Below are 15,120 nucleotides of genomic sequence, written 5' to 3'. Positions count from 1 at the left end.
GAACCTTTTGGTTTAAATGAGAAGCATTCTGTTTGGAGAAAGGAAAACACTGCATCTCAGCATAAGAACCTTATCCCATCTGTGAAACATGGTGGTGGTGGTAGTATCATGGTTTGGGCCTATTTTGCTGTATCTGGGCCAGGACGGCTTGCCATCATTGATGGAACAATGAATTCTGAATTATACCAGCGAATTCTAAAGGAAAATGTCAGGACATCTGTCCATGAACTGAATCTCAAGAGAAGGTGGGTCATGCAGCAAGACAACGACCCTAAGCACACAAGTCGTTCTACCAAAGAATGGTTAAAGAAGAATAAAGTTAATGTTTTGGAATGGCCAAGTCAAAGTCCTGACCTTAATCCAATCAAAATGTTGTGGAAGGACCTGAAGCAACCAGTTCATGTGAGGAAACCCACCAACATCCCAGAGTTGAAGCTGTTCTGTACGGAGGAACGGGCTAAAATTCCTCCAAGCCGGTGTGCAGGACTGATCAACAGTTACTGGAAACGTTTAGTTGCAGTTATTGCTGCACAAGGGGGTCACACCAGATACTGAAAGCAAAGGTTCACATACTTTTGCCACTCACAGATATGTAATATTGGGTCATTTTCCTCAATAAATAAATGACCAAGTATAATATTTCTGTCTCATTTGTTTAACTGGGTTCTCTTTATCTACTTTTAGGACTTGTGTGAAAATGTGATGATGTTTTAGGTCATATTTATGCAGAAATATAGAAAATTCTAAAGGGTTCACAAACTTTCAAGCACCACTGTGTTTATTTCTGTAATATCTGACAAAATATCAGGCCATTCTGTGTTTGGGAAGTTATTTAATTTGAGGGGATTCCCGAGCAAATAATGTGCATGAAATCACTCGCTTTGCGCAGTCAAGCACACAGAGGAAGTCCAGGTTTACCTTCATCTTTTGGGTTTTACGGCAGCTGGCATCCACAGTGTTGCATTACTGCCATCTACAGGTTTGCCTTTGAGCGTGCACTGACAGTTACATCATTCTGTCGCTAAACGAACAGCTGATCACACCGAGGTGCTCGCTGACCGCCGATATTTATTAGTTTGGTCCTGCGTTTCCTTTCCTTCATATATAACATAACGTTTTTTCTTCTCGCTTTCCATGACTGTATTCAGTCTTTCACGTTTCATTCGCACACTCACGTCCTCCATTTTTCTCTCCTGTTTCAAATTTGTGTCCCACAATGCCTTGCGCAAACAGGGAAAGCCCACCACGTGATGCATGACATCGTATCTTGTATTGCGTCATGGTGAAGCAGGAAAAAATAGCGGGGAATTTAGGGCCACGTGGAGATAAATTCCTTAATTGTTCTATTTTTTAAAAAACTAATAAAATTGGAAGTCTGTGATTCAAATTCAGTCGCTTTTGGTCCACTAAACAAAAATAATTTGGTGTCGGGAAAATTCTTTTTATGACCTACACTTGAAAAATCTGGCGGCACGGTGGTGTAGTGGTTAGCGCTGTCGCCTCACAGCAAGAAGGTCCGGGTTCGAGCCCCGGGGCCAGCGAGGGCCTTTCTGTGTGGAGTTTGCATGTTCTCCCCGTGTCCGCGTGGGTTTCCTCCGGGTGCTCCGGTTTCCCCCACAGTCCAAAGACATGCAGGTTAGGTTAACTGGTGACTCTAAATTGACCGTAGGTGTGAATGTGAGTGTGAATGGTTGTCTGTGTCTATGTGTCAGCCCTGTGATGACCTGGCGACTTGTCCAGGGTGTACCCCGCCTTTCGCCCATAGTCAGCTGGGATAGGCTCCAGCTTGCCTGCGACCCTGTAGAACAGGATAAAGCGGCTAGAGATAATGAGATGAGATGAGACTTGAAAAATCTGAAAGGCAGTCTACGTTTAAATGTTTTCTTTACGATATTTTACACAGCTGGAACATAAATCGTCCAGAAAAATCATTTGAACTTCTAAAAGAATCAGTTTTGAAACCAGACTGAAAGTAGCACTAAACATGACTAACTGCTCGACACTAACTCATGTTTTTTTAATATCTCTCTCTCAACAGTACATTCACAATGCTGGCATCATTCACAGGGTAAGTGTTTGGCAGCAAATAAACAGCATCTGTCACTGATCACGAATTCAGCACGTTGAATTCAAGTTGAATTCAAGATACATGACGTGTTTGTGCTTTATCTTAGAAAGACCATTTTAACCATCAAGTGAAACTATATCCAAAGAAAGTAAAATTCTAATGACAGACAATTCATCTTTATAAACCGGCTTTCATCATAGTTTATCAAGCAGTATCATTTTAGTCTCACATTATAATCATTGTTGACACTACTTAGTCGATTTTATGAGTAAGGTTATTGAGCTATGCCGGATAGATCTACATTTTTCCCCATGAGCTGCACTTCCCATTTTTGTGAACTTGCACACAAACACATTGATAGATTTTATTTCAAATGAAACTCAAAACGTTCTCTATTTGCCGTGACAGAAAGCGAGGGTGTCGCATCAAGTGCATCTTTCAAGCGCTAGTCAAAAATTACTAATGTGAGAGTGTGAGGGGAAGGGGGTGGGGTTACAGATGGTCAGTTATTATTGGAGAGTCAGTCATTCCAGGATCATACACTGTGTAGCTCATCTGTCATTTTTCATATGAAAAAATTAGTTTTTTTTTTTTTTTTTATTTTCCATTTACAACAGTGTATTATGGCCATTGTAAGTATTTATTTATTTTTTATGGGGGTAATGTTCTGAGAAAAAACTCAGAATTTCTGAGATTAAAGTAAGAAAGGACGAACAACTTTATTCATCACACACTTGTGAAATTTCCTCTCTGCATTTAACCCATCTGAAGCAGTGAACACACACGTGAGCAATGAGCACACACACACATACATACCCAGAGCAGCGGGCAGCCATGCTAACAGCGCCTGGGGAGCAGTTGGGAGTTAGGTGCCTCGCTCAAGGGCACCTCAGCCCAAGGCCGTCCCATATTAACCTAAACAACCGCATGTCTTTGGGGGAAACTGGAGCACCCGGAGGAAACCCACGCAGACAACATGCAAACTCTGCACAGAAAGGCCCTCGCCGGCCGCTGGGTTCGAACCCAGAACCTTCTTGCTGTGAGGCGACCGTGCTAACCACTGCACCACCGTGCCGCCAAGTCGTACACTAAGGAGAAAAATAGGTACCCTATGGGTACATGTGGCTACTGCTTATAAATACATTTTCTGATCCCATGTCCATACAGTAAATATAGCATATATATTTGCTCGATGAGGCAGTAGCCACAAAAATGAAGCATAACCCAAAAATGAACAATTTAAAAATCACAAGTGTCTGTACTTTTATATTATTCTACTCTTACGTCTTACAGTTTTCGAAACTGAAACCTCCAAACCGAGGCTGACATACACACGCTGTTGCCATGACCCAAACTCTTATTTCCCAGAAATGGCCCGGCGCTAGAGCTCAGTGTTCTCAATACTCTTTTTGACAACTTCCTGTAACAACTCAGAAGTGCGTCACATCTACATCACACATGGGACCACTGGCCGAAGAAGGCGAGGAAAGGGGGACGACCTGGAGTATATTTTAAAATAGGAACACATTTCCCTCGGTAATAAGCATAAACATGTCTGAAAGCGATTTCTTTAGTCTCGTCCATTTATTTCGAATGGTGAACCGAATTGTATACGCTCACCGGGCATTTTAATCAGAACACGTGTATGCACAGTGCGCAATTGTTACACTCTCACATTCTTACAGCACGATGACATAGTGGCTAGCACCTCTATATGAGGCAGTAGCCACAAAAAACTCAGATAGTCTCTGAGATTATGTCATAAATTTGCAAGAAAAAAAATTCTGAGATTAAAAGTCACAAATTTACAAGAAATAAACTCTCATGCTTCCTGACTTCCTGGCTGCTGTGCATTCTGGGAAATGTAGGACAAAATCTCTTCACGCTATATTCTTTTTGAGTATAAATATCCATCCAGCCATCCATTATCCATAACCACTTATCCTGTACAGGGTCGCGGGCAAGCTGGAGCCTATCCCAGCTGACTATGGGCGAAAGGCGGGGTACACCCTGGACAAGTTGCCAGATCATCGCAGGGCTGACACAGAGACAAACAACCATTCACACTCACATTCACACCTACGGTCAATTTACAGCCACCAACTAGCCTAACCTGCATGTCTTTAGACTGTGGGGGAAACCGGAGCACCCGGAGGAAACCCATGCGGACACGGGGAGAACATGCAAACTCCACACAGAAAGGCCCCCGTCGGCCACTGGGCTTGAACCTAGAACCTTCTTGCTATGAGGCAACAGTGCTAACCACTACACCACCGTGCTACCCACATTAAGAATATCTTAAAGCTGTTAATTCGTCTAGTGTTAGTAAAGGTTTCTCTCAACTTTGTAGTTTTAACACTAATTAGAAAAGCTTGTACTGGTAAATTAAGATTCTTTGTGAGGATGGCTACAGGTCTTCACTGAATCCCACTAAAGGGTTTTATCCCCTGCCGGCCAAAAGACCCAAAGGGGGATTATGTCGTGGCGATTTCCGTCCGTCCCAGGACGGATACTCACCTTCTGAAATCAACTCCTCTCACAATTTTTCGAGGAATTTCACAAAATTTGGCAAAAGGCCTTGTTATATGTCGGTAGTGCACATGTTATTTTATTCAATTCGGTCACATTTTACCAGAGTTGTGGCCCTTGATTAACAACCTTGTATTTTCACAATTTCATGAAGGTTTTTTGGAAGAATTTCGCAAAGCTTGGTAAAAGGTCTTGTTATATGACAGTAATACGCATATTGCGATTTTAATTTCACTAGTGAAAATTTGACCAGAGTTTTGACCCTTGATTAAATAACTTGTACTTTGACAATTTCATGAGGGTGTACGTTCTTCTGAAATCAACTCCTCTCACAGTTTGTGGAGGAATTTCACCAGACTTGGCAGAAGGCTTCGATTTTATGACAGTTATACACATATTGAAATTTCGTTTAATTTGGGCAAATTTTACCAGAGTTATGGCCTTGATCATTAACAAACTTGTACTTTGGCAATTTCATCAAGGTGTGCTTGCTGTTTGAAATCAGCTTCCCTCACAATTTTTATCCCCCGCTGGCCGAAAGGCCTGAAGGGGGATTATGTCGTGGCGATGTCCATCTGTCCGTCCCAGGAAGGGTGCTCACCTTCTGAAATCAACTCCTCTCACAATTTTTGGAGGAATTTAACGAAACTTGACAGGATTCTTTGTTATATGTCGGTAATACACATATTGCAGTTTCGTTTGATTCAGTCGCATTTTACCAGAGTTATGGCCTAGTTGCCTGCGGGGGATATTGTGCTCTTGGAGAACTCTTGGGGGTTTTTTTTCGTTTTTTTTTTTTTAATCTATTGATTTTGGACTGAAATGCAGAAAGCAAGTAATATCTCCATACCAGAACTCAAGGTTTTGATAAATCAAGTTATAATCATGTTGTTTTACCAGAGGCAGAACATTCCAGGTAATGCAGTAAGCCATTTCCTGTTAGGTGTGACATTGTCTTTGCATGTTTTGAGCTGTCCACCACTTTGCTGTCTTCATGCTTGGATACTTAGAGTTTCACAATGCTGGTTTGCAACATGCATGACATCAACTAAACGGTGTCATTGTGGTTTGACTCTCCTTCACTTGATTCTTGAAAAGCTTTATTGCTAATCTGTGTAAAATCAGTGACGACTGAATATTTAATCATGTTTTATAATTTAAGCAGGACTTTGGAGATAATCACTTGTTTTTCGTCAAGTGTCTGAAGAACTCGAGCTAATCCGCTTTTTGAGTTTCTTACCATTCCTAACGCAACCGTGTCAGATAATCTAATTTCACAGCTACTGGTTATGGAGCGGGCGGCACGGTGGTGTAGTGGTTAGCTCTGTCGCCTCACAGCAAGAAGGTCCGGGATCGAGCCCCGTGGCCGGCGAGGGCCTTTCTGTGCGGAGTTTGCATGTTCTCCCCGTGTCCGTGTGGGTTTCCTCCGGGTGCTCCGGTTTCCCCCACAGTCCAAAGACATGCAGGTTAGGTTAACTGGTGACTCTAAATTGACCGTAGGTGTGAATGTGAGTGTGAATGGTTGTCTGTGTCTATGTGTCAGCCCTGTGATGACCTGGCGACTTGTCCAGGGTGTACCCCGCCTTTTGCCCGTAGTCAGCTGGGATAGGCTCCAGCTTGCCTGCGACCCTGTAGAACAGGATAAAGCAGCTAGGGATAATGAGATGAGATGGTTATGGAGCTGAGGTGTGCACAGAACTGGACTGGCTGGGTTTTGCAGAGTTGGAACAACTGCCTGTATTTTCCATGCAGGTGTGACAGACCATAAACACTTCTCTCTAGCAACAACAAATAACTGCACTGGAGCATAACTGACCTTCTGTTTTTGTGTATTTACACTTTAATAGATTGAATGCTGTAATGCAAAACAGTTCACTGATCACCTACATAAGAGCAACATTTGATTTGTGATCGAAGATCACGCTTTCAACTAAATGATATTGAGAGCGATCGTGGAAATGTAAACAGTAGGAAGAACTCTGAGAACTTGGGCTGGACTTTGAGTGCCTTCTGCTTTCTTCTAGATAGCCAGCCTTCCTACTGAAGACTTTTAGGAGTTGTTGAATGCTTTGGAGGAAACCAGGAAGTGTCAAGTGCTGACACTAGAACTTTCTCTGTGTCTGAAATCACTGACTCGTTCACTACTCCCTCCTCATTATCTAGAGAATTCTGTATAGAGGACTGTATAGTGAGCTCATTGGTAAAATGAAAGAAAAAAAAAAACACTTTTGGACACTACTCTGCCACACTGTTATTTACGTCATTACTGTCGCACAGTTAAAACGTGCCAGATCAGTCGGCTGGTGGGTTTTCAAAATAATAAATACAGGCATGTGTTTTTGTGATAAATCTGTATTATACTGAGCGCATTTCCCACATTAATCAATACAAAGTACTTTGTGTCTGCTGCATCTTTCAGTTCTTTTAAATCAAGGCTGAATACTTTCTTTCTTCTTTGCCGCTGCCTTTTATTAAATCAAATTTGAGGCTTTTGATTAATTCCTCACTCTGCACTGTAATTTTTATTCTTGTATTTCATCTGTCTTAAGGTGATGATACACGGGGCAACTTTTTGGGCGATGTTGCTGGGCAATTGCGTTTTGACTCTTTTCTATTGAGATTGGGCAACATTGTTTCTTTCTGAATGGTTTTGATAATCTCTGGCAACTTTTTGAGATAAGCCAATCAGAACGCGAGTATCGAGTCATGTGACCTCCGGTGAGGTTCGGATCAGAAATTTCAAACAAATATGGCGGCCGCTCAGTGTCAGTGGAGTGAAGAGATGGAGAGACTCCTCATCTGTTTTTACGCCGGTAAGTTGTTATTTTAATATTCTATATGGAGGAATTTACCTCACCAAAGCTCTAAAAAACAACAGACAGCTTGATTAAATGGTCACAGCAAAAATTAAGACATCGATTTTTTTTTTTTTTTTTTTTTTAGCTAACTGTAAACTGCCGTTGCTAACTGTTGTTGCCCATTGTTAGTTGCCCTGAAAAGTTGCCCTGTGTCTCACCTAGTTGCCCGTTGCCAGCAACATTGCTCGGCAACATTGCCCAAAAAGTTGCCCCGTGTATCATCACCTTTATTCTATTCTAACTTATTTCTATTCTCTTACTATTTTTAATTGTACTCGAATGTACATTTATAACATGTTTCTTCCTCCATCCATTCACTCCAAAAGACTTTTTTTTTTCTTTCAGTGTGACTGCAATGTATATGATGGTATATATTGCTTGGTTAGTGACCATCGGTTGGTTGTACACTACTTTTCACGGTGCCTTGTGGGATACTATGAGTGCACTATATAGGGTGTAATAATTCTCACTATACGTTCAGACAGCACTACAAAATGGCGAACTCACTATATAGTCCACCATATAGTGAATAGTGAGTGATTTCGGACACAGCGTTTGTCTCTAGTGGAGAAAGATGTAGGAATTTAGAGGAAGAAAGTAGAAAGAACCTTTATTCAGAAGACCTACAGTTGTGGTCAGAAGTTTACATACAGTGACATGAATGTCATCTTGGATATGAATGTCATGGCAATATTTGGACTTTCAGTAATTTCTCCGAACTGTTCTTTTTCCGTGGCAGAATGTACAGCATACATCTTTAATTAAAAAAAATAGAATTTGGTGCACAAGTTTTTATTTTCTTTGGGTTTTCTGAAATCAACACAGGGTCAAAATTATACATACAGGATCAAAATTATACATACAGCACACCTTATATTTGGGTAAAATGTCTCTTCGCAAGATTCACCTTGACCAAACGTTTTTGTTCACCATGAACAAGCTTCTGGCAGAATTCTGGTTGGATATTTCACGACTCTTCATGGTAGGATTGGTAGAATTCAATTAATTTTTTTTCCCTTGGCATGGACTCAACTTATAAGGACGGTCCATATATTTTCAATAGGGTTGAATCAGGACTTTAAGCTTAATGTTAGCCTGCTTTATCCTCTACAACCAGCTCTGATGCGTGTTTGGGTTCATTGTCCTGTTGTAACTCCCAAGTTGTGTTCAAGTTTCTGATGGTTTATGCTGAAGAATTCTGAGGTAGTCCTCCTTCATTATTCCATCCACTTTGTGCAATGAACCAGTTCCACTGGCAGCAAAACAGCCCCAGAGCATGATGATCCTACCACCACCAGCAGCTGGTATAGTGTCCCTCTGTACATGGTGGTCATTGTGGCCAAACAACTCAATCTTTGTCTCATCTGACCGTACAGCTATCTTCCAGGAGGCTTTTTTCTATGTCCGTGTGGTCAGCTTCAACCTTTAATTAAGCTTGAAGGTGTCAATTTTGGAGCAGAGGGTTATTTCTTGGATAGCAGCCTCTTAGTCCATGGTGATTGGAACTGTAGACAGTGATCCATCAGCTTCCAGTTCATGGCAGGGCTGTGTCATGGTGGTTCCCAGGTTGTTCCTGACCATCCAAACCAATTTCCTTTCAGCTGAGGGTGACAGTTTGGGTTTTCTTGAAGCAAAGTGGCTTGGCAAAGTGACTACACCTCACAATAACTTGGATACAGTTGTTTGAGCTGATCTTGGAATTTGCGGTTGTTTAGAAATGGCTTCAAGAGACATTCCGGAGTTGTGTATATATGCGTTCCTCTTTTTCAGATCTGCACCGAGCTCCTTGGACTTTCCCATTTTACTGTGTGTTGGTCAATCCAACGAGTGCTGTAAACAAACCCTTTTTATGAAGGCACAAAGAAGCTACCAGCTGTAGTCAATCATGATCACTAACAGGAAGTCAAGAGACCTCGGCCTTGGCAAGATAAGAGACATTTTGGAAGTTTCAGCACCTCATCTCATCTCATTGTCTCTAGCCACTTTATCCTGCTCTACAGGGTCGCAGGCAAGCTGAAGCCTATCCCAGCTGACTACGGACGAAAGGTGGGGTACACCCTGGACAAGTCGCCAGGTCATCACAGGGCTGACACATAGACACAGACAACCATTTACACTCATATTCACACCTACGGTCAATTTAGAGCACGGGCGATTGCTCTAAGACAACGAGGGAGGCTCAGCCTCCTCTAAAAATGACGAACATCGTGTAGCATGAATTGCGCTAGGCTTATGTTATAGCCGACCTTATAACATTGCTATTTCAGATCCAGAATCATAGAAATATATGTGCTCAACCCAACTACAGTGCAAAATCATTCCGTTATAACTTTCCCCAGTTCGCCTAATGCGTGCGTGAGTTTTTCCCCCTCGTGACAGCGCGATGCAGCCCAGCCTCAGTGCACTTCAATGGCTTTTGGGAGCTCTGCGCTTTCAATATCAAAATGCAAGATGGTTATTGGACAAATACTGCGAAAACGCCCGCCCACCGGACTCCCAGCCTCACTGGACTTCAATGGCATTTGGGAGCTATGCACTTTTCAATATCAAAATGCAAGACGGTTATTGGACAAATACTGTGAAAACGCCCGCCCCACGGACTCCCAGTCTCACAGTGGGAGGGACATGGCAAAGCTTTCCGCGAGGAGACTGGTGATTGGTGAAAGCGGCCGGATATTTTCTCTGATTGACAGTTCGTTTCACATAGACAGGCAGCGGTGAATTTCAGTTCAGTCCCATGCGGATTCACAAGTGCTGTGGTGTATTGTAAGAGATCAGCTTACATTTCGATTTCATTCATTACATACGGTTTCTACCAGCTTTTTTAGTTTGTATATATTTTCATTGTAAATAAAGTGTAAATATAGTGTTGTCAAGTTTGCTATCTTAGTTCCAGAAATTTCGTTTATTTGAGTGACTGAACTTGAACTTGAGGGGGCTAGTCAGCTAGCAAGAAAGCTGCGCACGGATGCCAAGCATTGCTGATTTAATTTTGGCGAAGCCATTTGCCAGTCTTCCTTTCGAGGAAAAAATTAAAATTAAAGAGCAGGGTAGACCAACGCCTCAAATTGACTTGGTGAAAAAGGTAGGGAATGATACTCGTTCCTTTCAGCTCTCCTGGTACGAGAAAGTGAATTGGCTAACAGCAAGTGACCCACATCAACAACAGTAAATAGGCTACTTTAGTAATATGTCATGGATGGACCAAAAATATAGAATCTATTATGCTGAGTATATTATATTGGAATATATATTTTTCTGGATATGAATTAAACACAGCTACAATTTGGAAAACATTTGTAAACAAAAACACAGCCGAGAACATTTCACACTACAGACCTGGATTAAAAGTGAAGGGTTATCAAAATTGTCAATAAAACATTTCTCAGTCAAAATAAGTAAAATATAGGGAAAGTGTCATTGAATGAAATGTGTGGCACCCAGCTCTGTTTGGCTCCCCAAGGTCAGTGCTTGTGCCTATTCCAGAACACTCTGCTGTTACTGCTGAGGTTCCTGACAAAGAGCTGCTTTCAATAATGATCAATTTTTAAACAACATGCCACAATTTTAAAATATAAAATGTTAAAATATACCCCTCCCCCCCAACACCACCATCATGTATATTGGACAGTAGGCTAATGGGCCAAAAGAACCTGTTATTTCACAGTTTGTGACCCTGCCAACAATCAGCCAGATCAGAGGCAAGAGTATGGGCAAAATTGATGTGTTTCTTCTTTTAAAATCTGGAAATATCGTAACCGACCAGCCTCCCCTGTTTGAAAGACTACCAGCCGCCACTGATTTAGAGTCACCAGTTAACCTAACCTGCATGTCTTTGGACTGTGGGGGAAACCGGAGCACCCGGAGGAAACCCACGCAGAAATGGGGAGAACATGCAAACTCCACACAGAAAGGCCCTCGCCGGCCACGGGGCTCGAACCCAGACCTTCTTGCTGTGAGGCGACAGCGCTAACCACTACACCACCATGCTGCCCCAGTTTCAGCACCTCTGAATTAATAATCTAAGTGAGTGTATGTAAATTTTTGACCCTGTATGTATAATTTTGACCCTGTGTTGATTTCAGAAAACCGAAAGAAAATTAAAACTTGTGCACCAAATTCAATTTTTGTTTAATTAAAGATGTATGCTGTACATTCTGCCACAGAAAAAGAACAGTTCAGAGAAATTACTGAAAGCCCAACTATTGCTATGACATTCATATCCAAGATGACATTCATGTCACTGTATGTAAACTTCTGACCACAACTGTACATCATACAATATGATTTTCAGTAGGGCTCTGGAAAAGTTGAAAAAAAAAAAAAATATATATATATATATATATATATATATATATATATATATATATATATATATATATAAGTACATACAGTATAATAATTAAAAACTACACTTAAGTAAACAGTCAGTCATTCAATAAATAATATACTAAAAAAAACATCACGATAATGACAAAAATAGCAATAATGTTAATTTTAAAAAATAGAAAGACAGAGCCTAATGAGGTATGGATTAATTTTCTCTCAGGCTACATCCACACGACAATGGCAACGAGATTTTTTTTTTTAGCGGGTAAAAAAAAAAATATCGCATCCACATGGGCAACAGATCAGTAAAATATCAAGTACATATGGCAACGCAACGCTTGCTGAAAACGATGCAATACACATGCCACACCTCTACGTGCGCTGTAAGACGGTCCCATCGGAGACACCAGAACAATAGAAGAAGTAGGACGCATGCGCATAAACCCCTTCTACCCGGCGTGAATGAGTGAGTGCTGCTTGTTCTAGTCATGTGGTTGTGACGTCATCGTAAACAAATCCGTTCTACTCATCCAGACGACTTCGCAACGGCGCCGTTGCCAGATTTTTCCACTCTGGAAACCGTTCTCAAAAAATATCGTTTTGGGGCACCCAAAACGCCGGTGCCGTGTGGACGCCAGGCCGAAATGATGATAAGTTTTATCGGCTTCACCTGAATCCGTTGCCGTGTGGACAGGGCCTCAAACTCCCAAAATATTTCATGTACCATGTTCGAATTAAATCTAGGAAAGCACACCAAGGGTGATCCATTTCCAGTGGCGCCAAGCTTGTATTATTGTGCTTCATGCAACATTTATGTGCAATATTGTGCTTACAGTGACATTCTATCTGAAAACTCCTTTACCATATCCAATTACACCTCCATACATAACCTCAGTATTATGTTTTCTAGACTGAGGTATTGCGTCTCCACTGTTCTGTCTACACTTTATTCTGTACATATTACACTACACTCACCGGCTGCTTTATTAGGAACACCCATCCACCTACTGTTTTATGCAGTTCTCTAATCAGCCAATCCCTTGACAGCAGCATGATGCGTAAACTAACGCAGATACAATTCAAGAGCTTCAGTTAATGTTCACTTCAAATGGCAGAATGGGAAAAATTGTGATCTAAAAGTGTGACTTTCTTTCACTGTGGCGTGGGTGTTGGTTTGAGCCAGATGGACTGGTTTGAGTATTTCAGAAACTGCTGATCTCCTGGGGTTTTCACACACAAACAACAGTCTCTAGAGTTTACACAAAATGGTGCGAAAAACAAAAAACAGTGAGTGAGTGAGTGAGTGCGTGCATGCATGCGTGAGTGAGTGACAGTTCTGTAGGTGAAAACACCTTGTTGATAAGAGAGGTCGGAGGAAAATGGCCAGATTGGTTTGAGCTGCCAGGAAGGATATAGTTAACAGTTATTCCACAAAACCGAGTCGTACATGAGCTGACGGCAGATGAGGTGCGTAGCGCCGAGTCGGCTATACTGTAAGCCATGTACGATGAGATTGAGTGGAATAAATGTTTTATTCTATCCACATTCACTGGATTTTGAGAAACAGAGCGTTTTTTATTTAATTTTTTTCAAATTCGATAAATAAAAACTTTTTATACAAAACTTTGGGCAAAATAATTTACGCTTAGAATGTAAACAAACTGGTGAAATGACAGGAGCAATTTGTGAAAAATGCAATAATAATAATTCTTGAAAAATAAAATGATACGTTCTTACCATCAAATACTTTTATTCCATATTTTGTTGCTTTTTTTATTTTTTGCAGTTTTGTTTTCAAGTAGAGTTTTTATTTCGCCCTCGGTTGGTTCAGCAACATGCTCGGCCATTTTGTTTTTCTCTACTCTACTCATGGTACAGTTGTGCTCATAAGTTTACATACCCTGGCAGAATCTATGATTCTTTGACCATTTTTCAGAGAATATGAATGATAACACAAAAACATCTTTTCCACTCATGTTTCGTGGTTGGGTGAAATCATTTATTGTCAAACGACTGTGTTTTCTCTTTTTAAATCATAATGACAACAGAAACTACCCAAATGACCCTGATCAAAAGTTCACACCCTGGTAATTTTGGCCTGATAACATGCACAGAAGTTGACACAAATGGGTTTGAATGGCTACTAAAGGTAACATCCTCACCTGTGATCTGTTTGCTTGTAATCAGTGTGTGTGCATAAAAGCTGAGTGAGTTTCTGGGATCCAGACAGACTCTTGCATCTTTCATCCAGCCACTGATGTTTCTGGGATCCAGACAGACTCTTGCATCTTTCATCCAGCCACTGATGTTTCTGGATTCTGAGTCATGGGGAAAGCAAAAGAATTGTCAACGGATCTACGGGAAAAGGTAGCTGAACTGTATAAAACAGGAAAGGGATACAAAAAGATATCCAAGGAATTGATAATGCCAGTCAGCAGTGTTCAAACTGTGATTACCAAATGGAAAATCAGGGGCTCTGTTAAAACCAGGCAAATGCCACAAAGTATCTCGCCTACAATACGCCAAACAGCACAGAGACAAACCTCAAAACTTCTGGAACAAGGTAATTTGGAGTGATGAGACCAAAATTGAACTTTTTGTCCACAACCATAAACGTTACATTTGGAGAGGTGTCAACAAGGCCTATGATGAAAGGAACACCATTCCTACTGTAAAGCACGGAGGTGGATCGCTGATGTTTTGGGGATATGTGAGCTACAAAGGCACAGGAAACTTGGTCAAAGTTGAAGGAAAGATGAATGCAGCACGTTATCAGCAAATACTGGAGGCAAATTTGCACTCATCAGCCCAGAAGCTGCGCATGGGACGTACTTGGACGTTCCAACATGACAACGATCCAAAACACAAGGCCAAGTCGACCTGTCATTGGCTACAGCAGAACAAAGTGAAGGTTCTGGAGTGGCCATCTCAGTCTCCTGACCTCAATATCATTGAGCCACTCTGGGGAGATCTCAAGTGTGCAGTTCATGCAAGACAGCCCAGGAATTTACAGGAACTGGAGGCTTTTTGCCAAGAAGAATGGGCAGCTTTACCATCTGAGAAAATAAAGAGCCTCATCCACAACTACCACAAAAGACTTCAGGCTGTCATTGATGTTAGAGGGGGCAATACACGGTATTAAGAACTGGGGTATGTAAACTTTTGATCAGGGTCATTTGGATGTTTTTTGTTGTCATTATGATTTAAAAATAGAAAACACAGTTGTTTATCAATAAATGGCTGCACCCAACCACTAACCATGATTGGGGAAAAAGTTTGTGTTATCATTCATATTCTCTGAAAAAAGGCCAAGAAAGCAAAAAATTCTGCCAGGGT

The 15,120-nt window shown here is 41.4% G+C and overlaps 1 protein-coding gene across 2 annotated transcripts in view; it reads left to right on the top strand.

The window, feature by feature from the left end:
- Positions 1 to 15,120, top strand: part of mapk13 (mitogen-activated protein kinase 13) — a 64,042-nt gene that overhangs the window by 32,507 nt on the left and 16,415 nt on the right. Inside the window, exon 5 of one of the 2 annotated variants that reach the window (XM_060932376.1) lies at positions 2,039 to 2,068. The exons of the other annotated variant lie outside the window; for it this stretch is intronic. Coding sequence (XP_060788359.1) covers positions 2,039 to 2,068 — 30 coding nt within the window. The remainder of the gene's footprint in view (positions 1 to 2,038; positions 2,069 to 15,120) is intronic. 2 annotated transcript variants of the gene reach the window in all.

This window comes from Neoarius graeffei, chromosome 10 (assembly GCF_027579695.1).
Source record: "Neoarius graeffei isolate fNeoGra1 chromosome 10, fNeoGra1.pri, whole genome shotgun sequence".
Classification (NCBI taxonomy): Eukaryota; Metazoa; Chordata; class Actinopteri; order Siluriformes; family Ariidae; genus Neoarius; species Neoarius graeffei.
This window is presented reverse-complemented; position numbering and strand designations above follow the sequence as displayed.